Below are 27,080 nucleotides of genomic sequence, written 5' to 3' on the forward strand. Positions count from 1 at the left end.
AGCCAGGTATGGGCGGAGCCCTACACACAGTACAATACAATGGAAATGAAACTGAAACCAACCACAGTCACAGGCAGAGAAATACTGATGAGTGATGAATGGAATATTTCATCACATTCACCCCTTCTATAGATTTAGTCTGTTCGGGGGTTTGATAGTCCTCTGCGACCGACGTGGCTGTTGTGGTGTCGGCTGGGTGTCCCCGGTGGCCTCCTGGGTCTCTGCCGGGGGTGCCGCCAGGGTTGTTGAAGGGGTAGTTGGTGGGGGTACCGTTGGTCGGTGTTCTTCCGGGGGTGATGAAAGAGTAGTGGGTGGGTAAGAGTTGCTGTGGTCGTTGTTGCTGCTGTTGTCGTGGTTGTTGTCGTTACCGGCTGGGGCGACGTCTTTTATGGACACGGTGTCCTCCCTTCCGTCGGCGTGCCGGACATACGCGTATTGGGGGTTGGCGTGGAGTAGGTGCACTGACTCCACGAGAGGGTCCGTCTTGTGGCCCCTCACATGCCTTCGCACGAATACCGGACCTGGGGTGGAGCGCCATGACTGCATGGATACGCCTGAGGTGGATTTCCGGGGAAAGACAAACATTCGCTCATGAGGCGTGGCAGTACACAATAGCGACCGTATCGAATGGAGCACATCTGGGAGGACTTCCTGCCAGCGGGAAATAGGGAGGCCTTTGGTGCTTAGAGCTAGAGTGACTGCTTTCCATACTGTCCCGTTCTCTCGCTCCACTTGACCGTTACCCCGGGGGTTGTAGCTGGTGGTACGGCTCGTGGCGATCCCCCTGGACAGCATGTACTGGCGTAGCTCTTCACTCATGAAGGACGCCCCCCTATCCGTATGGATGTAGCTCGGCATACCGAACAGGCAGAACAGGCTGTTGAGGCATTTAATGACCGTGGCGCTGGTCATGTCTGGGCAGGGGAAGGCGAATGGGAACCGGGAGTATTCGTCCACAATGTTCAGGAAGTAAACATTGCGGTCGACGGACGGGAGGGGGCCCTTGAAATCTAAGCTGAGCCACTCAAAGGGCCGTGTAGCTTTGATTAAGTGGGCTCTATCTGGGCGGTAGAACCGAGGCTTGCACTCAGCGCAAGTGCGACAGTTCCTGGTCAGGGACCGAACTTCCTCAATCGAGTAGGGTAAGTTGCGGGACTTTATGAAGTGGAACAGCCGCGTGACCCCTGGGTGGCAGAGGTCATTGTGGAGGGTCTGTAGCCGATCCCCGGTGGCGCTGGCACACATCCCTCGTGAGAGGGCGTCGGGGGATTCGTTAAGGGCCCCTGGCCGGTAAATGATGTCATAATCGAAGGTGGAGAGCTCGATCCGCCACCTAAGAATCTTATTTTTAATCTTCCCCCTCTGTTTATTATTGAACATAAACGCTACCGACCGCTGGTTGGTAAGTAGGGTGAAGCGTTTGCCAGCTAGGTAGTGGCGCACTGCCTCCACGATGGCTTGGGCCTCCTTTTCTACGGAGGAGTGTCTGATCTCGGGCCCTTGGAGGGTCCTCGAGAAGAAAGCTACGGGCCGCCCCGCCTGGTTGAGGGTGGCCGCCAAGGCAAAGTCAGACGCATCACTTTCCACTTGAAAGGGAGTGTTCTCGTCCACTGCCTGTAGCGTGGCCCGCTCAATATCCTGCTTAATGCTTTTGAAGGCGGCATGGGCCTCAGCAGAGAGCGGAAAAGAGGATGCTTTCAAGAGGGGGCGGGCTTTGTCGGAGTAGTTGGGGCCCCATTGGGAATAATAAGAAAATAACCCCAGGCACCTTTTCAGGGCTTTGGGAGTGTTGGGCAGGGGCAGCTCCCGTAGGGGGCGCAATCGGTCGGGGTCTGGTCCGATTTCCCCATTCTCCACCACGCTGCCTAGTATGCAGAGGCGCGTGGTGTTGTAAACGCACTTGTCCTCGTTGTAGGTGAGGTTGAGTTTTTGTGTGGTTTTCATGAACCTCTCGAGGTTCGAGTCGTGATCCTGCTGGTTGTGACCGCAGATGGTGACGTTGTCGAGGTAGGGGAAGGTTGCCTGCAAGTGGTGGTCATCGACCATGCGGTCCATCTCCCTCTGGAAGACCGAGACCCCATTCGTCACCCCAAAGGGGACTCTGAGGAATTGGTAGAGGCGTCCGTTCGCCTCGAAGGCGGTGTACGGGCGGTCCTCTGGTCTGATAGGGAGCTGGTGGTACGCTGATGAGGCCGATGGTGGAGAACACCCGGTATTGGGCGATTTGGTTCACCATTTCTGATATGCGGGGTAGCGGGTAGGCGTCTAGTTGGGTGTACCTGTTGATCGTTTGGCTATAGTCGATCACCATCCGTTTCTTCTCGCTACCCCTTACCACCACCACTTGGGCGCGCCACGGGCTATTGCTGCGTTCAATAATGCGCTCTTTCAGGAGCCTGTCTACCTCGGTCGCGATAAACCGCCTGTCCTCCCAGCTGTACCTCCTGCTTTTGGTCGCTATTGGCCGGCAGTTAGTGGTAAGGTTCGCGAATAGCGAAGGCGGCTTTACCTTCAGGGTAGCCAGACCACACACTGTGAGGGGTGGCTGGGACCCACCGTAATTGAGCGTGATGCTTTGGTGGTAGCACTGGAAATCCAGGCCCAAGATCACGCTCGCACATAGATTCTTCATGATTAATACTTTAAAATTATCGTATACAGTTCCGTTAACGGACAATTGTACCGTGCAGTAACCCATAATGGTCGATGTCTGGGTTTTATCAGCCATGGAGATGGTACCCCGAGTAGGGACCACCTTTAGGGAGAGTTGTTGTACCAGTTCAGGGTGGATAAAACTCTCCGTGCTTCCACTGTCAATTAAACATTTAACCCTGCACCCGTTTACCTCGATGTCCACCATTGATTTGGATAGAGGGTGCGGCCTGGTCTGGTCCACTGTGACCGATGCCACTGTAGGGCCCTGATCGAGACAAGATGGCGTCCACGCTGTCTGCTCACAAGATGGCCGCTCCCACGGCGCACACGCGGCGGTGGCGGGTTTTCCGGCGGGGTTCCCTCTGCACACCTTCCCGAAGTGCCCCTTCTTACCGCACTTAAAGCAGGTGGTGCCTTTCGCCGGGCACAGGTTTCTGGTGTGTTTCGGCTGCCCGCAGAAGTAGCAGTTGGGTCCCCGACGCGTCACGGCTGTCGTAGGGCTTCTGGGGGGAGAGCGGGGCCCCGACGGTGTCAGGCTGCCGGGGGGGGAAGATGCCTTCCAAGATGGCGGCGCCCTTGGTGCACACGTGGCGGCGTGGACGGCGCGGGCTGAAGAGTAGGCGTCCGAGTTTCTCTGGGCCACATCCAGGGATCGTGCTGTGCCCGCAGCCTGTTTCAGGTCCAATCCCGTTTTTTCCAGCAGTCTCTGCCGGATGTAAGTGGAGCTGAGGCCTGTGATAAAGGCATCGCGAACAAGCTCGTCAGTGTACACTGCGGCTTTTACACCTTGGCACTTGCAGTCTTTGCCAAGCGTTTTCAGGGTGCCTAGGAACTCTTCCACCGATTCCCCAGGTCGCTGTGCGCGAGTAGCGAGCAGGTGCCTAGCATACACCTCATTCGTAGGCTGCTGGTAATGCGCCTTTAAGATGTCGCAGGCGGCCGGGTACGTGTCGGCGTCTTGGATGAGGGGGTAAACCCGGTGGCTTACCCAATTCCGCAGAATTCCGAGTTTCATACTCGCAGCGTCCGTAGCGTCTTTGACGGCTGCGGAATTGTCCAGGAAGAATTCCATACACATAAACCAGTGTCCGAAGCGTGCTGGTCCAAATCCAAACGTTCGGGTTTCAAGAGTTGATCCATTGTGTTGAAAATTAAGTCAATAAAATTGATGTGCCTCAATAAATCCGAGACTCGATGTTAGCGAAACAAAACAAGGCTTTTATTGACTTAGAAGGTAACACACAGAGGAGAATGTATCTTCCATCCAGAGGTCTGCCGTACTGGATGTGCTGCAGGCTGGGCCAGCTTACATAGGAGCCAGGTATGGGCGGAGCCCTACACACAGTACAATACAATGGAAATGAAACTGAAACCAACCACAGTCACAGGCAGAGAAATACTGATGAGTGATGAATGGAATATTTCATCACATATTGTACCACCTATTGTTAGTGGATATAAGCAATTTATACATTTCCAATGTGGGTGTTGTGGAAAGTCATTTCTGTCTCCTATTGGTCCCTTTTTATTGTTGCAGAACCTTATATGGTTTCCCTTCATGCCCAGACTTGCCTTTTCCTTTCTGTCCCTGTGTCAATATCCCTTACTCTTTTAAAAAAACATTTTCGTGGGCTACCTCTTAACAAAGATTGTTGCACTTCCCTAAACTGGCGGCCAACCCATTCCTATTACTATTTCTCTACTCTTCCTTATATCTTCTATATCCTGTATCGACTTTCTCACACAGCATAATGCAATGATCAGCAATATCTGCTCTGTGTGTTTTTGTGCGGTTCCAGTTCCGTGGATTATTGACTTCAAACTGAGGCATACAGGGTGTATATAATGTCCGATATGTGGGATCGCTTGGATTGTCTCATCTTCCAATGGCAATTTCAGTTGGACATGTATTACATTATAATGACGAACCAGTACCAAAGTTTTGTCTCCTATCTTTATACTTCCTCTCTTGGATCATATGCAGAGTGATGTTCATGTGATGAGGCAGTCAGTTCCTACCGTCATGCCGACTGCCGTAGTCGTCACGCTCAGTTTGGTTTTCCCTTCTCCCATAATTCCAAGCCCATTTTGCAGTTTGGGGAATCATCATTCAGCGTAAATCCACAAGCCGTGGCTCCTATTCCTAGCCAATCTGACAACCCTTGCTTTCTTTGTGATTTAGGCTGATTCTCCTTATTTTCCCCATCCTTCTCAGCCATAGGCTCCGGTTTCCTATTCATTTACTAATTCTCATAACATTTAATCTATCACCATTCTACAGATACATTTCAACTGTAACCCAAATCCTCCTTCCACCTTTACCACATTTTTTTCTTCCTGCCCATTATGAATGTGGCATTTGCCTTTTCCTTTACCCTTCAATCTTATTAACGCCATTACAAAGCATTGCGTATTCCCTGAGCCCCCATATTTTATGCTGACACACCTATGTCCCATTATTATGCGGCAGAAATTTAGACCAACACAACTTAGTTCCATTTTGATGTGACTTTTTGTCGACTTCTTCCTTCAGCCAGTTTCCTGTTTACGTTTCCGGTTTCACCTTATGGAATGTGACACCCTTGGAGTCTGGACAGGTGCATTCAAGACAAACCCCCTGGTCCTGTCTGACTAAGCGGACCTGTCATGATAATGGTACAGTGAAGTTCCTGATCCACCAGTGTCTGTAAAGCTGAAAGTCTCTTTCCCCTCTCTAGTAATAGTACAATCATTTCGGGGCTCAACTTTAGCATTCATTCCGTACATACTCCCCGTCAAGAACAGTAGTAGGGTGTACAACGTCTTTTGTCACTGCTTCACCTGCGGACACAAGACCAAATGTAGCATTTATTCTTTATTCAACATCTGCACCCTTTTTATAGGGTTTACACTGATCCCCGTGATACCGCATGTATTGTATTTTCCTTCCTCATTTCTGGATGGCCAATTTAATGTTGGTTTCTCCCAATTTGTCCATGATTTCATATGAGCCTTCCCAGTTAACCTCCCAGGTGACCCCCCCCCAAATTTTTTATAACATAACTTGATCGCCAATTGAGTAGGTGATACGACAAGTAGTGTGGTTATCATTGGTGGTGTTAAGATGGGTAGCACCCATCTTCTCTGCTGCATTGAGCAGAGTAGAATCTAAGGATTGATGGAGGCTCTGGAGGAACTGGTCAGGGGTCTGACGAGTAGCAATGGGGAGTGGATCTCCCGTCAGGTGTGCAGATACATTTGTCGGCCTGTCATATGTTCAAATGGGCTGTGACTCGTAGAGCTCACTGGTGTGGCACGTATGGCCATACACAATGATAATTCAAACTTAATGTTGCCAATTTCCAATTGGAAGGGAATGGTCATCTCCGCCGAGACACCTCCTCCTACATACCAAACACCTCCTCCTACAATCCCAAAGAACTGCAGGCGATGCCCGCTAGAGGGGAAATCTCCGTGGTGAGTAATGGAACAGGAAGCCCCCGTGTCCACTAAGAAGTTGTCTCGGCAGCCTCTTACCAAGGCTGGAACACAAGGTCTACCCTCATCATCATATTGGAGCTGACTCACCACAGCTATTGAGGTCCGTCCCCATTAATCCTTAAAAGGATTTTTGGGGTCCGTGGCTTTACCATAATTGCTTATTTCTACCATCCTCTGTAGGGCCTAAAAGGCTTATAAATACACATTCTGCTCATCTGCGAGAGGCGGGAATGAGACTCCCTGTACCCCTACCTGCTTGGGTCCCTACCTGTAGGCTCCTCCTCCTCCCCTAGCCCAATACTGTCTTTTAACGTGCCCTGACTTGCCACAGTTATAGCAAGGCCTTCCTCCTTTTGCTCCTTCATAAGTCACAGCTGCTGCAGTCCATTTCATCTTTGAAATTACTGGGGCTCTTTGATCGAGTTGGGATTCGTACCAGGCTAGGAGGGCCGTTTGGGTGTCCCTCCCTATTCCATGGCGTACTGATGGAGCATATGCTCGCAGGCAGGACTGACAAGGGTCTTGTACCTGCTAATCACCAATGTCCAAAATGTGGGATCATTCCCGGTTAACTCCACTCGTGGATAGCCCCCACAATTCTGATTATACACCTCCACAAGTGACGAAGGACGAGGCTGCCACTCTAACCCTTAATTCTATGGAAAAAAAATTGTCCTCCTCCCTTCCATGCCTTTCTTCCCTTAATTTCCTTATTATGCATAGGACTATCGCCAATGTTACAAACACTACTAGCTGAGCAACTACTAGCCCCATCTGGAACAGACTTGCCCATACCCTCCACGAGGGTACTCCTTTATCATCTTTATCCAGTTTTACAGCTGCTTTACGTTTGGCCCTCTCATTCTTGGACTCGGCCTTTATTGGAGGTGATCAGTCTCCAATATTTCTTCCCTTACAACAACCTTCCCTTTCTATGATACCTATAGAGATTGAGGACTGTATAGCTGGAACTGTGGTTTCCCGGCCACTGTCACATTATAACGTCATACAACTTGATGTCTGCTCTACTCACAAAAAAATTGAATACTACTCACACGTGTACATGTAGGTTTTTTTTATCCTGTGTTTTGCTGTGTAGTTGTCGACGGTGGAAGTAGTCTACCTCCTGTTCCAGGCTTGTCCAGATCGAGTCTTTGGTGGTACAGGTTTCACTTCAGTCCGATGTCGACCATCCCGGTTTTCAAAAAGCCGCAAGTTGAATTTTTAAAACGTGCATCATTCGCTTGAGTAGTAACAAAGTCAGCTTTTGGTTCTTGTTACAACACTTTTATTCTTGCTTCAGCACACACAGTAGTTATGCAGACAGAGTGGAATTAAAAGTAGGTATGTGCTCTTCACATTGTACCACCTATTGTTAGTGGGTGTAAACTATTTATATATTTCCAATGTGGGTGTTGTGGAAAGTACTTTCTGTCTCTTATTGGAGCCTTTTTATTGTTGCAGAACCTTATATGGTACTATCCCTTTAGTGGTTTCCCTTCATGCCCAGACTTGCCTTGACTTGCCTTTTCCTTTCTGTCCTTGTATCAACACCGAGCATTGACTTGCATGATGTGCTGAGTATGGTCGCACACCAGCTGGACGTTGAGGGAGTGGAATCCCTTCCGGTTGCAGTACATCTCCAAATTGAAATGCAGCGCCCGCAAAGCAGTCAATGGTATCCTGCACCATGGGGAAGCCCGCTATCCTGGCGAAGCCGCGTGCTTGCTCTGCCTGCTTTTCCCTGGCAAGAGAGAATGAAATGTACTCCGCTCTCCTTGCATACAGAGCCTCACTCACCTCCCTTATACAGGAGTGGACGGTGAACTGGGAGATGTTACAGATGTCGCTGCTCCAGCCTGAAGGAGCCCAACGCAAAGAAGTTCAAGGCCACAGTCACCTTTACAGCCTCTAGCAATGCCGTCCAACCTTGGACTGAGGCTGCAGGTCTGTCTGCAGCAGGTGGCAGATTTCAGTGATCACCTCCTTAGTAAAACGGAGACATGGCTGAGGTTGAGGTAGGAGAATTGCTCCCTGAAGACCCTGGGTGGATATGGCCTCCTGCTGAGACCCCTTCTCTCCCTCCTTCTGCCTCTTCAAGCAATTTGTCCAGCTCTGTGTCGCCTCTGCTCATTCTCGCTGTCATGCTGCAGGCCAAGAGGGATACAAACTACTGCACCCATGTCTGGGTGCAACTGGTCTTAGCAGACCCCTTGCAAGTCAGTACTAAGGCCTTGAGCCCGTGCCACACCACTCCTTATAGACTTTAGGCAACTTTAAAGAAGTCTAGAAAGCACCAAACACTTCTACAAACTCAGCAACAGCTAGTAGAAATCAATCAGCAACTAACCTGTAAGTAGGTGACGATCCCTTTATATAGCGCTGGCGGGGGGTCCTTCCTGCTGCTGTACACACTGCAGCCACGGTGCGTCGGTGGTGGAGGGAGTGAATGTTTAACCTTATTGCCCAATCAGTTACCCGGTCTATATCCCTTTGCCACCTCTGCGTCCTCCTCACAGCTTACTTTCCAACCTAGCTTTGTATCATCAGCAAACATGGATATAGTACAAAAAGAAAATACTGCAGATGCTGGAAATCTGAAATAAAAACAAAATGCTGGAGAAACTCAGCAAGTCAGGCAGCATCTGTGAAGAGAGAAACAGTTAACGTTTCAGGTCGATGACCTTTCATCAGAACTGGAAAAAAGCAGGAAATGGAACAGATTTTTAAGCAAGTGTAGTGGCTGGGAAATGGGGGAGGGGATGAAAGAACAAATGTGATAGGTTAGAAGGCTGGAGAGATTAAGAGACATTAAGAGATATTCAAGGCAAAAGGAGATGGTAATGGGACAGGTTAAGAAACAAAGGATGGCTCTAGATGAAGTGTAAATTGTACTGGCAGAATGAAAGACAGCTGCCATGTGGGAGAGAAGAACAGAACAAAAGTGTGGATAAAAAATATATATATGATGGGGGCCAGGGTTATGATCTGAAATTGTTGAACTCGATGTTGAGTCCAGAAGGCTGTAAAGTGCTTAATCGAAAGATGAGGCGCTGTTCCTCGAGCTTACGCTGAGCTTCCGTGGAACAATGCAAGAGGCCGAGGACGGTGAGGTCCGAGTGGGAGTGGGGCAGTGAATTAACGTGACAGGCGACCGGAAGCTCGGGGTCCCCCTTACGGACTGAACGGAGGTGTTCCGCAAAGTGGTCACCCATTCTGTGTTTGGTCTCACCAATGTAGAGGAGACCACATCGTGAGCAGTGAATGCAGTATACTAGATTGCAAGAAGTACAAGTAAATCACTGTTTCACCTGGAAGGGGTGTTTGGGGCCCTGGACAGTGGGAAGGGGAGAGGTATAAGGGCATGTGTTGCATCTCCTGTGCTTGCATGGGAAGGTGCCGGGCAAAGGGGAAGGGGTGTTGGGGGCGATAGAGGAGTGGACTAGGGTGTCACGGAGGGAGCAGTCCCTATGGAATGCTGAAAGGGGAGGTGAGGGGAAGATGCGTTTGGTGGTGGGATCACGCTGGAGGTGGCGAAAATGGCGGAGGATGATCCATTGAATATGGAGGCTGGTGGGGTGAAAGGTGAGGACAAGGGGAACTCTATCGTGGTTCCGGGAGGGAGGGGCAGGGGTGAGGGTAGAAGTGCGGGAGATAGAACGGACATGGTTAAGGGCCATGTCAACCACTGTAGAGGGGAATCCTCGGTTGAGGAAAAAGGAAGACATGTCGGAAGCACTGGCATGGAAGGTGGCATCGTCAGAGCAGATGCGGCGGGGACGGAGAAACTGGGAGAATGGAATAGAGTCCTTACAGGAGGCGAGGTGGGAAGAAGTGTAGTCCAGGTAGCTGTGGGAGTCAGTGGGCTTGTAATGAATGTTTGTCAATAACCTATCCCCAGAGATGGAGATGGAGAAGTTGAGGAAGGGAAGGGAAGAGTCGGAGATGGACCATGTGAAGGTGAGGGAAGGGTGGAAATTGGAAGCAAAGTGAATGAAATTATCTAGTTCGGGGCGAGAGCAGGAAACGGCACTGATACAGTTATCAATGTACCGGAAAAAGAGGTGAGGGAGGGGACCTGAGTAGGACTGGAACAAAGAGTGTTCCACATATCCCACGAGAAGGCAGGCATAGCTAGGACCCATGCGGGTACCCATAGCAACACCTTTGATTTGGAGGAAGTGAGTGGAGTCAAAGGAGAAATTGTTCAATGTGAGAACAAGTTCAGCCAGGCGGAGGAGGGTGGTGGTGGATGGGGACTGGTTGGGCCTCTGTTCAAGGAAGAAGTGGAGCACCCTCAGGCCATCCTGGTGGGGGATGGGGGTGTAGAGGAATTGTACGTCCATAGTAAAAGGAGGCGGTTGGGGCCAGGAAACTGGAAACTGTTGAAGTGGTGGAGGGCGTCGTCAGAGTCGCCGATGTAGGTGGGAAGAGATTGGACAAGGGGAGAAAAAATAGAGTCGAGATAGGAAGAGATAAGTTCCGTGGGGCAAGAACAGGCTGAAACGATGGGTCTACCAGGGCAGTCCTGTTTGTGGATCTTAGGAAGGAGGTAGAAGCGGGCCGTGCGGGGTTGGGGAACTATGAGGTTGGCGGCCGTGGGGGGATGATCTCCAGAGGAGATGAGGTCAGTGACAGTCTTGGAAATGGTGGCTTGATGTTCACTAGTGGGGTCATGGTCCAGGCAGAGGTAGGAGGAGGTGTCGGAGAGTTGGATATATTACACTCAGTCCTCTCATCTAAGTCATTAATATAGATTGTAAATAGCACTGATCCTTGCAGCACTCCACTAGTTACACCTTGCCATCCTGAAAGTGACCTGTTTATCCCTACTCTCTGTTTTCTGTCCGTTAACCGATCCTCAATCCATGCTAATATATTACCCCCAATCGCATGAGACCTAATCTTGTGTAACAACCTCTTATGTGGCACTTTATCAAATGCCTTCTGAAATACAAATATACTACATCCACTGGTTTCCCTTTACCCTGCTAGTTACACCCTCAAAAAACTCAAAAGATTTTTCAAACACAATTCCCCTTTCATAAAATCGTGTTGACTCTGCCCAATCATATAATGATTTTAAAGTTCCCTGTTACCACATCCTTAATAATAGATTCTCTTTGGTTTTACTTGGTTTTGTTTTCTCTTCGATCTAGATGCAAACTGAGCATGCACAGCATCCATGGCCCAGGAGAACATCATCAATAGCATTCCCTGACTAGAGGGAATGGGGTGTGCTGCAGAGGGCCACCCTATACTGCAATCTCCCAAAGGTTCCAGGGCCCATGTCAGGCTTTCAGTAAGGGGAGGAACATGGTGACCCCTCTTCAATCCCGCAGCAACAATTGTCACAAAATGTTTTTTCTTGTTTCAAAAGGTGTCCTTGTAGGTTATCGGGAATTTTTAAACTGCTTCTGCTGGCATCTGGGACCAATATTAAATGTATTGGCCATTCTTCAGCCAAGGGAACAGTCCACATTGGTTACTGGTGTGGAAAGTAGCACTGACTTGAGAGAAGCAAGAAGAGCAACTTCTCACCCAGTGTTAATATAAGGGGTGTGATACATTCCAAAATTCTAGGCCTCTTGCTGATCCCAGCAGATTGGTGACAGGAAGTCTCATCAGGCAATCGGATATCAGTGAGAGGGAGAGCATCTGGGACCCCTGCTCTCCCAGTGTACCATTCAAGTTGGTACTTATTGCACTATTATGCTAAGAGGATACTCTTCTAAACCTGGAGGTTAACACACAAAGTAGAACAATTATTTTTCTCTATCCAGGTCATGCTGTATCGGATCTTGGTGACTCTTGCTTTTTTTTATTCGTTCCTGGGATATGGGCAAGGCCAGCATTTATTGCCCATCCCTAATTGCCCTTGAGAAGGTGGTGGTGAGCCGCCGCCTTGAATCGCTGCGGTCCTTGTGGTGAACGTACTCCCACAGTGCTGTTAGGGAGGAAGTTCCAGGATTTTGATCCAGCGACGATGACGGAACGGCGATATATTTCCAAGTCAGAATGGTGTGTAACTTGGAGGGGAACTTGCAGGTGATGGTGTTCCCATGTAATTGGATAAAACTGGAATAGTGTTCCATTCCCAGTACTAACACCCACACTTTGATGAACATGAACCAATCACTGGAGTTGCAAATAAACTAATCAAATAATCTTCAACATGAAGGCTAAATGAACCTTTTGTCATTGCTTTTTCACAGGATTTTTCTTTCTATAGCCATCTTTCAATCAGAAGATTACAAAGGCCATGAAAAGCCATGCCTGCTCCAGTATACACCTGCCATTACTTTGGCAGGAGTCTGCCAAACTGGCCAGAAACTAGGCCAGGACCTGGTTACGCTGGGAACCAACCTTACTCCAGAGTTTCTTCTATTGCCCATTAGGAGCTCTCCTACGCGCCCAGCCTGGGCACCTCCATCGAACTTTGACATTTTGCAATGACAGGCTCCATAGAGGCAGCCCTAGTTATGCAGGTGCTTGCCAAAGACAGGGAAATGAGGTAACCTCTCCCTGACCCCAGAAAGTCCAGCAGAGACCTTGGCAGAGGTTCCTAGTGGGTACAGTCCTGGCGTAAATTCAAGGCCCATGGACTTTCAGGGCTATTATGCTAGGTTTTTATCATCGTGGTGGTAACTATTGTATTTGTTCCTAGTTCGTATAATATCAACATTGACAAGGGCAGCAACAATACTAGTTTTTTCACCAAATATGTCATGGAGTCAAGGGACAGATTTTTTTTTACAATAAAACTAGATAGTTTTGTTTTGGTACTGTCTACTAAATGTTACATTTTAGGTATTGCCAGCAGGGTTCTGAAACCAGTCCTTGGAATAGTGGATCCTTTGCACACACTGCACATGCCTGAACAAGTGGCAGCTTACAGTGGATTTGATGTACTTTGGTAAGTATCTTTGTCAGGTTAAACATTTATGAAGCAAACCTGTCTCATGGCTGAGAATTTCTTCAGAGCTGCTACCTCTCCACCGCTGTAACTTTGCTGGAAGTGTGGTGGAAATCCTGCTTTCCGTCATACTTCTGGCAGATTTACAGAGGGAGCAGCTCTGAGGATATTCCTGGCCAATGTTGTAAAAGTTTAAATAATAGAAGGAATAAGGTCCCTTGTAGAAATTTAACTATATCTGTAATTATGTAACATTTAGATATTTTTCTTAATTTGATTAGCTCTTTTTTTCTCATATTTTGACAGAATAATTTGAAAAATACATATCTTTGTTATGTACATTTGAATTTTCCACATGCTCATTTGTGGCATGAATTTTTTTTTTGTTTGAAAAAGTTCCCTTCCTGTGAGCAGGTGGTCTGAGAGCCACCTGTGTTCAGTTGACCGGTCCCAGGACATTCAGAAAGCTCGCACTTGATGAAAGTTACATTTAACCTGTTCTTCGGGCTCCACTGACCAAGGAAATCAGATATAAAAACCTAATCACTTTAAATACACTTAATCAAAGTATAGGAATTGTGCTGATAAAACTTCAGACCACTGGAATTAGTATAACGTGCTAATAGTAGGGTTTTATCTTGTATATATTTTTGGTAACTGACATGAGGGAATTTATTATTTTTAAGTTTTCTTTTTCACTTACTCTTTGAAGAATTTTACTGGTATTTTCATTCATATTTTCTAGTATAATTTTCTTCTATGTCATTGAAATTATCTAGTTCTTGATCTGACAAATGTTATAACTTTATAATGTCTCCAACACGTGGTCACGCATTGTGATTGGTTCTGGGTTATATTTGCTAAATGTCTTGGTTAGCGGAGCACCACAATTGGCTTGGGCTAGGGAAAGAAAATCAGCCAGGTTCCCGCTCCTGATCATTGTCAAGTAATTCCTCCTGGAAGGTGTGCATGTATGAGCATCAGGTGAGAGCAGGGCTGGCCTTGGCTGTGATATCCCCACCCCACCCCTTGCCAATACTCTAGCCTCATGTACAAAATTGGCAACTTGAAGTACTGAAAGGTCAGCAGTGTCTGTGGAATGTCTTCAGGAGATAAAATTAGTAAATATATATCAAATTTGCTACATCTGTCATATGAGAACTCAGCTCATGTTTGGTATGTAATTGTGTCATAGCAGTTATATAATAGAGTTCAACTTGTTTTGTTTTCTCTTAACTAAATATAATTCCATGTTACCAGAAATAAAATATTTTCTTAGTATAATTATGACTCTCCCCAGAGACTCTGGGGGCTATTTCCCCTGCTGTAGCGTCGGTAGTTTAGGCACTAAAGAGTCTTTGAGGTGGCCAAACTGGGGTCTTGAGCTCCAACAACTGGTTAGCCCACCTTTAGCACAAGATGCCATCTTGGTAAAAGAGTTGAAGCGCACGCTAGGAACGGCCGTCCCAAGGATGATTAAGGCTCTGATGACCAATTAAATTGGCCCCTAATGCTCATTAAAGAGGCTGCACGACATTTTGCTGGCTAGTGCTGCAATTAACGACCTCTCCTAACAATGGCCAGCTGAACATGAGCAAAGAAGATGAGGATTGTGAGCGCTACTTAAAGCCATGCTCAGCTGTCACTGTGGCAGCACGGTGGTATAGTGGTTAGCACTGTTGCCTCACAGCGCCAGGGACCCGGGTTCAAATCCGGCCTCGGGTGACTGTCTGTGTGGAGTTTGCACATTCTCCCCGTGTTTGCGTGGGTTTCCTCCGGGTGCTCCGGTTTCCTCCCACAGTCCAAAGATGTGCAGGTTAGGTTGATTGGCCATGATAAAAAAATTGGCCCTTAGTGTTAGGGGGGATTAAATACGTGGGGTTATGGGGATAGGGCTTGGGTGGGATGGCTGTCGGTGTAGGGACCGGGTGCTAGGGTTTGGATGATCAGCCATGATCTCGTTGAATGGCGGAGCAGGCTCGAAGGGCCGAATGGCCTACTCCTGCTCCTAGTTTCTATGTTCACTTGCTGTTGGAGATCGACTGACTACACTGAGTTTGAAGAGGACTTTTGATACACATCGGACACTTCCTGGGGCACTTTGTCAAGACTTCACCAACACTCTTAACATTTTTCCCGGATATTCTCTCAGGACTTCACCTAAAAAGAGTGACTGCTATGCCATTGTACCTTATTGGACACCTTATAGGAGTCACCGGGTGAGAGGGAGTGGTTGGTCGTGGTGATCTTGCTAGGGGGTCCCCCTTGGTCTGGAGGAAGAATGGGAGGAGGAAATGAGGCCAGGCAGAGTAGCACCAGCTGCTGGAGGGGAGACGGAGAAGTGGAACAGGAGGGCCCCAGATTTGTGTTGACTTGCTGCATGTTCCACAATCTGGCAATCATGAGAGACCAGCTGTTACCACCAGTAATTGTGCCAGAGGGTCAAGCTCAGGAGCCACAAGAGGATTAAGAGAAGGAATACAAGGGGGACCAGGGGGAGCACTAGAGGGTTCCAGCTAGACGGCCCGCAGCTGGGAGGGATGCTCACCGCCATCTAATTGAAGGCCGCTTTTGAGAGACGTCCTCCACCATCAGTCTTCGGAGCACTGTTGCCACATGATATACCTTCCATGACTGAGGATCTATCAGGAAATCTACTATCTGCACTCAGTCCTTTCAACCCCTTCCCCATGAAGAACAGAATAAAAAAAGACCACCAATTCCATCACTACCCAATTACCATAATTACTCTTTATCAAGAGCAAAATTAAAATTTGACATAACCAACAGCACTTACAAATATTAAACAATTCATCCTGGTGCTTACCCTTAGTGGCTATCCTCTAAGTGCTCTTGCCTACTCTGATGCTTCTGCGAAGTGCAACCCGAGTGGTAGCAGCAGGCGAGGTGGATGCCTGCTGAGAATCTGAAGAGGGCAGTTCAGATGTCCTCCTGAAATGCCCTCGAAAGGCTGTGGGCTGTGATGGCCCGCCTCAAACTGCACCATCTCAGCATGGGCGTGAACAGTCTGGGTCGCCTGACTGCAAGGCAACTGCAAAGGCAATGGTGGAGTTTCGGGGGAGGGTGCAGGAATGCTGCCACCCGGAGAGAGGCCAGTGGGTTCCTGCTCCATGTTTCCCACGCCATTACCTTGGGGCCTGTGTTCAGCCAGCCCAGTGATCTGCTGAAGGACAGATCGCCTGGGAAGCTGAGACATTCTGCAAGCCTCTTTCAACCAAGGAGCCCAGAGCCACCATGGCAGCTGCTTGAGCTTCCATTGCAGCACCTTGCCATTCCATGGAAGCTGCTATGACTGCAGTGAAAGCTGCGACCTTGGTCATCAGGTGCTGCATGATGTTTGGCTCCACAGGTCGTTGGACGGAATTGTCCAACCTCTCCATGCTGGCGAGGATGGGTTCCAGGCTCTGCATCAAGCCACGGGCCAAGCTGGAGGCAGACTCATCCATGACCCACGACCCGTAATCTTCCAGACAGGCTGTCCCTTGCACTAAGCATTTGGTTTGTCAAACCCATCAGCCTTGTTCTGAAGCTTGGCCCTGCGATGTCCTCATCTGACTGCTCTACAGCAGAACTAGTATGCGACCTTGCCCCCCCAGCAAGGTGAAGCCTGTAGTGTTCCTTCCACCCGGCATAGCTACTGCCCACTAGTCCCAGGTGCGTCCCACAGTGAGGATCCATGTTCTAACCCAGCCTATAAGTTGCGCATGGTGCCAATCTCTGAGCTAATGCATATGACAGTGGTAGCGATTGATGCAGTGTCTTCTTCCTCACTCTCCTCCTCCTCTTCCTCTGGGTGGGTGAGGTGGCTCTTCCTCCTCTTCCAGTTCCTCGTGGGAGTGGGGGGGTGCGAGGTGAATCTTGCTCCTGGGAGCCTGCAATGATAAAGCTGGAAGTGTTAGGGTGCAGCGCATGTGGCCACTATAGGAGGATGTGTGTGATGAGAGCATATGGAGCTTGTGAGTGAGGATAGTGTTGGGGATTAGGGATCAGGAATAGATCTGGATATGTAAGGAAGCTGGAGCACTGCCTCCTCAAGGTGAGTGATCTCATGGAGTTATGCTTCCCGTCCCCTGGTTAGGCCCTGTTGGCATCTGTTATGTGCTATCTTGTCCTGGAAGAGAAAAAGTGATTGTAAATGAGTGTATTGGAGTGTTTGTATGTGTTTGTATGTATGGTTGAAGAGCTGTCAGACATGTCTGAGGTGTGAGTAGTACCTGTGAAGGATCACTCTTCCCTAGAGGACCCTTTAATCTTATAGTAAAGGATCCTCTAGGGAAGAGTGATCATAATATGATAGAATTTCACATTGAGTTTGAAAGTGACATTTTTAAGTCCAACACTAGAGTCTTAAACTTAAACAAAGCCAATTACGTAGGTATGAGGGGCGAGTTAGCTAAGGTAGATTGGGAAATTAGATTAAAAGGTAAGACGATATATAGCAGTGGCAATCATTTAATGAAATATTGCAAAATTCTCAACAAATATACATTCCATTGAGAAATAAAAACTGCACGGGAAAAGTGATCCATCCGTGGCTAACTAAAGAAGTTAAGAATACTATTAGATTAAAAGAAGAGGCTTGTAATGTTGCAAAGAATCGTAGTAAGCCTGAGGATTGGGAGAGCTTTAGAAACCAGCACAGGATGACCAAAAAATGGATAAAAAGGGAGAAAATAGAATATGAGAGTAAATTAGCAAGAAATATAAAAGCAGATTGTAAGAGCTTCTACAGGTATGTAAAAAGGAAGAGAGTAGCAAAAGTAAGCTTTGATCTCTTAGAGGCTGAGACAGGAGAAATATTGGGGTACAAGGAAATGGCAGTGACTTTAAACAAATATTTTGTATCTGTCAAAGGGGCTAATGAGAACAAGGAACTTAAAGTAATTAATATCAGTAGATAAAAAGTACTTGAAAAACTAATTGGACTAAAAGCCGACAAATCCCCTGGACCTGATGGGCTACATCCTAGGGTTCTAAAAGAGGTGATTGCAGAGATAGTGGATGCATTGGTTGTGATCTTCCAAAATTCTCGAGACTCAGGAACGGTCCCAGCAGATTGGAAGATAGCAAATGTAACCCCGCTGTTCAAGAAAGAAGAAAGAGAGAAAACAGGGAACTACAGACCAGTTAGCCTGACATCAGTCATCGGGAAATTGATGGAATCCATTATTAAGCAAGTGGTATCAGGGTACTTAGAAAATCATAACATAATTAGGCAGAGTCAACATGGTTTTATGAATGGGAAGTCATGTTTGACATTTATTAGAGTTTTTTGAGGATGTAACTAGTAGGGTAGATAAAGGAGAACCAGTAGATGTAATATATTTGGATTTCCAAAAGGCATTTGATGAGGTGCCACTAAAATGTTGCTAAGCAAGATAAGGGCTCATGGGATTGGAGGTACTGTATTAACATGGATTGAGGATTGGTTAACCGACAGAAAACAGAGAGTCGGGATAAACGGGTCATTTTCAGATTGGCAGGCTGTAACTAGTGGGGTGCTGCAAGATTAGTGCTTGGGCCTCAGCTATTGACAATCTATATTAATGACTTAGATGAAGGGACCGTGTGCAATGTAACCAGGTTTGCTGACGATATAAAGCTAGGTGGAAAAGTAAGATGTGAGGAGGACACAAAGAGCCTGCAAAAGGATACAGACAGGTTAAGTGAGTGGGCAATAAAGTGGCAGATGGAGTATAATGTGGGGAAATGTGAGGTTATTCACTCTGGTAGGAAGAATAGAAAAATAGAATATTTTTTAAATGGTGAAGAACTATTAAATGTTGGTGTTCAGAGAGATTTAGGTGTCCTTGTACAGGAAACACAGAGTTAGCATGCAGGTACAGCAAGCAATTAGGAAGACAAATGGCATGTTGGCCTTTATTGCAAGCAGGTTGAAGTACAAGAGTAAGGAAGTCTTGCTACAATTGTACAGGGCCTTGGTGAGACCACACCTGGACTAATGTGCACAGTTTTGTTCTCCTTATCTGAGGAAGGATATACTTGCCTTAGAGGAGGTGCAAAGAAGGTTCACTAGATTGAGAGGGCTGTCCTATGAGGAGAGATTGTGTAGAATGGGCCTATACTCTCTGGAGTTTAGAAGAATGAGAGGTGATCTCATTGAAACATCTAAGATCCTCAGGGGGATTGACAGGATAAATGCTGAGAGGTTGTTTCCCCTGGCTGGAGAGTCTAGAACTAGGGGGCATAGTCTCAGGATAAGGGGCCGGCTTTTTAAGACTGAGATGAGGAGGAATTTCTTCACCGAGAGGCTTGTGAATCTTTGGAATTCTCTACCCTTCAAAGTGCTGTGGATGTTGAGTCATTGAGTATATTCAAGGCTGAGACAGACAGATTTTTGGACTCCAGAGGAATCAAGGGATACGGGGATAGGGCAGGAAAGTGGAGTTGAGGTTGAAGATCAGCCATGATCTTTTTGAGGCTTGAAGGGCCGTATGGCCTACTCCTGCTCCTAATACTTATGTTCTTATGTTAAGGATGCAATAGTGTGGGGTGTGTGAATGTTCGTATATAGTTAGATGATGGATGAAGTGGGTTGAGCCTGTGATGCTGGTGGTGTTTACCTGTGTGGCCTCCTTCCCCCTGTGGGTACAGGACATTCCTCCTCCTCTGAACCTCCTCCACCAGGAGTCATAATGGCACAGAAGGAGGCCATTCGGCCCATTGAGGCCGTGCCGGCGCTCTGCAGAGCAATCCAGTCGGCCCCATTCCCTCGCTCTATCCCCGTAGCCCTGCAAGTTTATTTCCCTCAAGTGCCTGTCTAGTCTCCCCTTGAAAACATTGAATGTGTCCGCTTCCACCACTTCCGTCAAGATTAAGGGACCACAGATAACGATTAAATGTAAGAGATTTTGAACAGAAGGCAGGAGAAACTTCTTCACACAGAGAGTCGTGAGGCAGTGGAATTCACTTCCGGTGTTAGTGGTTGAGGCAGAAACTGTGTCAACATGCAAGATTTGATTGGATAGGTGAATGAAGGAAGAGGTGTTGATGGGATATGGGAACAGGGTGGGTAAATGTGATTAGAACTATTTGCTTGCACAGAGGGTAAAAGCCAACACTGACTCTATGGGCCGAATAGTCTGTTTTCGTGTTGTAACTTCTATGTATTTATAAGAATCTGGGATCTTTTATATCTTCTTGAGACAGCAGACAGGGTCTCGGTTTAATGCCTCATGCAAAAGACATCACCGTCTCAGTACTCCACTGAATTGTCATCCTAGATGATGTGCTCAAGTCCTGGAGCAAAGCTTGAAAGAAGAAAAAACTGCATTTATATAGCGTCTTTCGTGACCTCGGGACGTCCCAAAGCACTTTACAGCTAATGAAGTACTTCTTGAAGTGTAGTCACTGTTGTAATGTCGGGAAGACCCACAGGCCTAGAAATTCAGTGGGCTGCGCCACCAGTTAGCGCCCAAAGAGGGCACTCAGTGGCTTTAGTGCCACTGGCCACACCTCCCGCGATATTTAGCGGGGTGCTAATGGCGGCGTTAGCCTGTAGCGCTGCGCCGCCACCGATGACGTCATCGGTGTGCGCAGCGCCCCGCTCCCGCCCCGATCACCATATTTGGTCGCGCCTGCCTTTTTAATGCCGGTCGCAAATCGCGACCGGTTCACAGGGCCTACCTGTGGCGGTAGTGGCGCAAATTAAGGTGGAGGTGCGGGGCGGCCGCTTTTTTGGCGGCCGCCTGCCAGCACCTCCGTCCCCGGCCTCCTAAACCCGCCCCCCCCCGCGGCATTGCCGGCTGTTTCCCGAGAGCCCGGCACTTCTCCTTGGTGCCGGGCTCATTTGCCGGCACCTCCCCCTTAACAGTGGGAGGAAGGCCTGCAGTACCGCAGCGTGTGGCGCTACGGCACGTTGCGCTGCGATAATCAGTTTCAGCGCCCCAAGCGGGACGCGGGGAGCCTCGAGTAGCGGACCGCTTCCGTTTGGGGCGCTGAAACTGAATATCGGGATGGCGCTAGTGGCTCCGCTCGCAGCGGTATTCCGGCGCCCAGGCGAGCTTGGCGCCCCAAACGGGGCCCAACTGAATTTCTAGGCCACAGTCTTCTGACTCAGAGGCAAGAGTGCTACCACTTAGCCGAGGATGACATCCCATTTATTTATATGTCTATTTTCTTCCTTCTGTAATGTGCCTTGAGATGTTTTCTGCATTGAAGGTGCAAAAAATAAAAGTGGTTATTTTTGTAAAATAACTTTGTTAAAATTAGTTGACAATTATAATGTAGAGATCTGCCATCATTAGGTGTAAGTAGATCCGAAATGTACTTTGTAGTATTTGAACAGAAGCTACAGAGAATAGGGAGAGTTATTCAAAACATAAGCAGGTCTCTCTCGATGTTGCTCATAGCACCTCACATCTGCTCAGCCCCGCTTTCCACTGCTTTGCTGTTGCAGTCACTGGAGCCAGAGCAAATAAGAGAGATGGGGACAGGAGCAGAGATGGAACTACTGGAGGTAGTTGACTCGATAAGGAGTGTGACTTTGGAGTTGCTGTTCGGAGGGAGGGACTGAGTGGGAGGGCAGGCTGAGAGGGATCTAGCCAGGTGCCTAGCAACAGAGAGCAGAGATGAGTCAAATTTCCCACCCCATTGTAGCTTGTATTGGATGGCTGTTGCAGAGAAGGTGGGGCAGTGCAGAGATTGTGAGATTAGCAGGCCAAGGCCATCAAAGGGGCACCTGTGGAGCAAGGCTACTGAGGATGAGCTAAGAGCAGGACTGAGAAGGGGAAAGGCATAAGAGCAGTTGCCCAAAAAGAAACCTGGTGACTTGCCACCCGTGGGTCACATGATTCTCACCAACCAATCACATTGCTAGAAGGCACATGGATCACAAACCAATCAAATTGCTGGAAGATTAACAGGGTCTTGGATGCAGAATTCAAGAGAGCAGTCAGATGGCTAGAAGAGAATCTGAACTTACCATTTTTTAAATAATATACAAACTTTTTTACGTTTAAAAAGTAAAGTTTAAAGTTCTTCGCTGTATTCCACACAGGAAAGATGCTTGAAGTTTGTGACACTATTTCTTCTTGTCTACAGCCATGCACTGGAGTCCTATACAGCTCTTCCTTACAACTTACGGTCGCCGTGTCCCCCAAACCCAATCAATCGTCCAGCTTATCAAGGGAGCAACCCTATCAGTGATGTATGGTCCAAGCATGCCCTGAGAATTGTGGCTAAGTACATGAAACGGTAAAGCAAAGCCTAACAGAGTCTAACATCTCCACTGTTAAAGCTGCAGCTCTCCATAATTCCTTGTTCTTTTGTGTATAGGGAGGAGCATTGCTTGGGAAGAAATTACTTAAGATGTCAAGTTTAAATTTTTGAAAATGAAAATGTTTTTCAGAAAAGAGTTGGGATTTGTGATGATGTTTGTTCACAGTGCTGATTTACTTTTCATCCCTGGCTGCTGCCAATCACACAGGCAAACAGCAGAGGTCAGCACAGTACTTCCAGAAACCAGCTATCACCAACCTGAGCTGTTAGAAAAAATTACTTAAAAAATCTATTACAGCGCAGGGGGAGGGGCCGGAGAGAGGGACAGAGGGGAGTAGGGGAGGGGTGGGGGTGGGCGAGGGGAGGGGAGGGAGGGAGAGAGGGGAGGGAGGGAGGGAGGGGAGGGGAGGGAGAGGAGGGGAGGGGAGGGAGAGGAGGGGAGGGGAGGGAGGGATAGGACAGGGAGAGGACATGACAGGGCAGAGGGGAGTAGGGGAGGGGTGGGCGAGGGGAGGGTGGGGGTGGGCGAGGGGAGGGAGGGAGGGAGACGGGAGGGGAGGGAGGGAGAGGAGGGGTGAGGAGGGGAGGGAGGGATAGGACAGGGAGAGGACATGACAGGGAGAGGGGGGACACACAGGGGCAGGGAGACCAAGCGCCCCAAAATTGCCCTCGCAACGCGGGGCTCCCCAGCTAGTTTAATATAGTCTAATAGTCTATAGTTTACGGCCCGGAGTTTGCGGTGGGTAATAACGGCAAACTAACACGTTCGCTGTTATTACCCCTTTGAAAATGACCGCAACTTCAGGATGTAGCAGATGCACATCTAAACGCGGAAATCCTGAAGTTGCATTTAGTCACTGACTGCTCCGACACTGGCTGCGCTGTGGCCCCTCCCCCATAGCCGGCAATCAGTGAAACTGATGAAATGTTAGGCCTTGTTGGATTAGGTGTAACTGGGGTTTTAATGGCAAATTGACTGCTAAACAAATGTTCTGGCCCTGAAAAACCAATTTTAATTTTGTGGAGTGTCAAATTTCTCCATTATGATAAAAATTCCAATTTTAAAGAAACTTTTAAAAAATTATATTTTTTAAAAGTTTATTCATATTTATTTCAGGTTTACCTTATCACCATGTGAGAGCCCCAACCTTTGTTTTGTTCTCACTAACATTTTTAAAAAGTGGGATAAAAGCAGCTTTTCATTTCCTGCTTCCCGGGCTGTGAGAATTCTGCATTTTGATTGGCTGCTTAGACAGCTTGTTGACGTCACAGTAGATTGCGCTAGGGATTCCTCATTATATTGCACTGAAATCACTTACACGTCGAAAAAAGGCAAACTTCTCGCCACAGAGATCGCAAGATCTTTGTGGGCAGCTTTCTTCGGGGCCAGCGACGATCACCTTTGTTTCACCGCTGACCGCAAAATCCAGGCCAAAATGTCAGTATTTGGTTTGTACTGTGCAGCTAACTTGTATTCCTCTCTGAGTTTCTTTTCTGGTTTATTGTATACTGTACATGGTTAAAGTTTTTAAAAAGTTAAAATTATATGTTTATTACACTTTGAGTAAATGCTACAGGACTGAATTTAGGAACAATTCTTTACTTTGTAGAGTACAATTTTAGCCCAGATGTGTCACTTGACACCACACATTGAGTTCACATCAAGAGGGAAGAATAGCCCAAGGTGACGACCTCCCTTGGCTCATGATCAGTCACATGACAAGCAGTTGAGATGGGGAAGGGAAGGATGAGCAACCCAACCTCAATCTGGAGTGGAAACATTTCTTAGTTTGACCATTACAAGAAGGGAGAGAGGGCAGGAAGTGTTGGTGTAGTGAACCTTCGCCTTTTTGATTCTTGTATCTGCTGATCACAAAACAGCATTGATAGCACACCATAGCAGAAGGAGCTGCAAGAGAGGAGAAAAGGGCAGTCTACAGAGAAGGTATTCTTAAGCTGGTGTATAATAACTGTCTGCTGATAGTATTTTTGGAAAATAACAGTGGAACTTTTTCTCATGTGTAAAAAAAATACAATTACTTGTTTGTACTGATTGCTTTCTATACTAAGGTCCAGGCTATTAGGTTATTTGGAGTAAAATATATGACATTAGCACATTTGATCAGTTTATTTCCAATTAATAGAAGAACCTTGATCAATGTTTGCTGCATTAATACTGTTTCCCTATCTTTATCTTATACTTGATTAATTGTGACGTTCAGCTTTGTTATGTCTGTCCTACAACAAGCCTGAACCTTGCAGTTGGGTGTAGTCAAGTTAACCTGTAATACTGATAAGTGTTTTGAGGTTAAAGTTGTGTGTAAATGATTTTTCTTCAATGCTGGAGCAAAACATTTTTTTCTATATACAGTACAACTAAAAGGTGTTAGGTGTAGATACGTTACAAAATCATGATGTATGTTTTCAAATTTTACCTCAGATATTTTCCTCGGGTTCAGCACCAAAGACAACTTCTATAAATGACCCCTTGCTTCCTGCAAACTGAAGTGTACCTTTATCTGCCTAATATCTGGGTAACTGTAGTGAGCCTAGGAGTTGAATAGAAGCCCTTGTCACTGTATTCTGGCTTACTGGATATATCCGGTGCTGCCAGATAATCCCCTTCACTTGGAAAGCGGTAAATTAAACATGCTATCAGATCTTAGTTTAGGCTAAAAACTACTAAAAAAAATTTAATTAAACAATAAATAGATAAGTGATGATCACCCAGGCAAGCCTTCTTTCAAATAAAGACTTGCATAGATATTTACCATAATCACAATATAATTTTTCAATTAAAAAATCCACAAAGTCGTGTAAAGCACGTCATGCTGTGACTGTGGTTCTTCTAAATAACTGTCCAGCATCATGGTTAATCAGGCCTACACGCGTATCTGTGGCCTCGTGTCTGCTGTCACAACCTACCTGGATAGTTCGAGCCTTTGCATGCACTAAACGTCTGCCAAAATGAGGTCTGATCACCACTGTCTACAGTTATGGGTGTGTGGGTACCAGCGGGTGGCCACAGAGCATCTCTTCCCTTTAATCCCAGCAGCTTGATGGGATTTTCTGGGGAAATCCATTTATGTCAGTAATGATGCTGGGGCCGCTCTATGCTGATAGTCATGCACAATTGTACATTGATTGAAGGGACTCCTTTGTGCTTCATGTATGGGGCACCACTATTATTGATTGAAGAATATAGAGTTCCATGCTTGCTATCAATGGCATCCTTAACTTTGGGAAAACCTGCCAATAGACAAATTTATTGCTGTCTCCTGTTGTTCTCTATTACCCATGGGGAAAGAACTGCAATTGTTTGCTTTATGCAGCAATGCACTGCAGACGGACTGGCTCTACTGATGTTCCCATTGGCCTCCTAAATAGAGCATGAGGCAAAAAGTTCAAGGCAGTTGTTACCTTCACTGCCGCTGACAACACCATGCCTGCTCTGCTATTCAGCTACCAGTCTTCCTGCAGCAAGTGAAATACTCAGGCATGGTTTCCCTGGTCATTCTGAGCCTGAGAAGAGATTGCTCCTCAATAAGACCCAGGTAATTATCTTGGCACAATATAATTGGTTAGCAAGATATCTGTAAGTAGGAACCCTCCTCCTACACTGTTGCCTCCCTTCCTTGGCATCCTGCAGTTTCTGCTCATCCTCCTTTTCTTCCTCTCTCTTCCTCCAAGTAGCACAAGTCTAATGGGACCTTGAATGGGACATCCATTGTGGAAGGAGAATGGTGGAAAGTGATAAATAGTCCCCATGCATTGAAGGATAAATTCTACGGTCAATAACTGTAACATTAAGTAGCTGCTCCAACAACAGTAACAGTAGCAAAAGTAACACATGGTTTTCAGCCCAATCCCTTTGATGTTCCTTCTTGTCAGCCTCCTCCCCTGAACCATCTGCAGCTTTTTCTGAGCAGTCAGGTTTCCACCCCATTGCTTTCTCCATTGTCAGCTATTTCCTGTCTATGCGAGACCATCTTAAAGCCTATAAAGTAAATGTTCTGCTTCTTAAAATGAATGGATGAAAATCATGGGCTGGAGCTGCACATTTTGTTGATACATCCTTATGACATGCACCAGGAGCACAGAAGTGGATAATTTACTCTTTAGTACATTATTATGAGTTTTCTAAATTATAGTTTTTAATGAACATAAATTCATAAACAAACAAAGTTACCTCATAAAATGCTCCAAATTTAATGTTTATGCATTTTCCAAGTTTTTTTAGCCTGAAAAATTGTTCAGAGGAGAAAGATTGTTTAACTGAGTTTTCAACAGCAATAAGCAAGTGAGTGACAATAAAAAAAATCCATTCTCGATAAACAATCTCATCATTGTCAGTTAGAAAAGAAACCAAAATCACAGATCCTGCTAATAACAGGTGTTGTCCATCTGTGAGCAGTTCATAATAGAAAATAGCATTTTTAAATAAATCTCATCACATGTCTAAAATAAAGCTTGCAGAATTCAATCTCCAGTTGGTTTTAAAGTCTTTTGGGGAAAAAAAACAGAGACTCTCCAATCCTCAGAGGGTGAGGGGACCCTCCTACCCTTCAACTCATGCTGCTGCAGAGGCTACATGATGGATAAATTCTGACAACTGTGCTACTCAATGCACAGATGTAGTTGAAAGCTCTATCCAATGATTGAGATAAAATTATTAAGACAAATCCAGGCTTTTGAGACAGGTTGAGGCCTTAAAGTAAAACATTTTAAAAAAATAGATAAGACAGTTTAATGGATAAATTTGATTAAG

The 27,080-nt window shown here is 46.9% G+C and overlaps 1 protein-coding gene across 5 annotated transcripts in view; it reads left to right on the plus strand.

Moving 5' to 3' along the window:
- adhfe1 (alcohol dehydrogenase iron containing 1) overlaps nucleotides 1-27,080 on the plus strand; it is a 94,341-nt gene that overhangs the window by 36,396 nt on the left and 30,865 nt on the right. For all 5 annotated transcript variants that reach the window (XM_085993072.1, XM_085993073.1, XM_085993076.1 and 2 more), the window contains 2 exons: nucleotides 12,946-13,051; nucleotides 22,136-22,288. In XM_085993072.1, the coding sequence (XP_085849198.1) occupies nucleotides 12,946-13,051; nucleotides 22,136-22,288 (259 nt within the window). The remainder of the gene's footprint in view (nucleotides 1-12,945; nucleotides 13,052-22,135; nucleotides 22,289-27,080) is intronic.

This window comes from Somniosus microcephalus, chromosome 7, assembly GCF_052327205.1.
Source record: "Somniosus microcephalus isolate GS21.2 chromosome 7, FLI_Smic_1.0, whole genome shotgun sequence".
Lineage (NCBI taxonomy): Eukaryota > Metazoa > Chordata > Chondrichthyes > Squaliformes > Somniosidae > Somniosus > Somniosus microcephalus.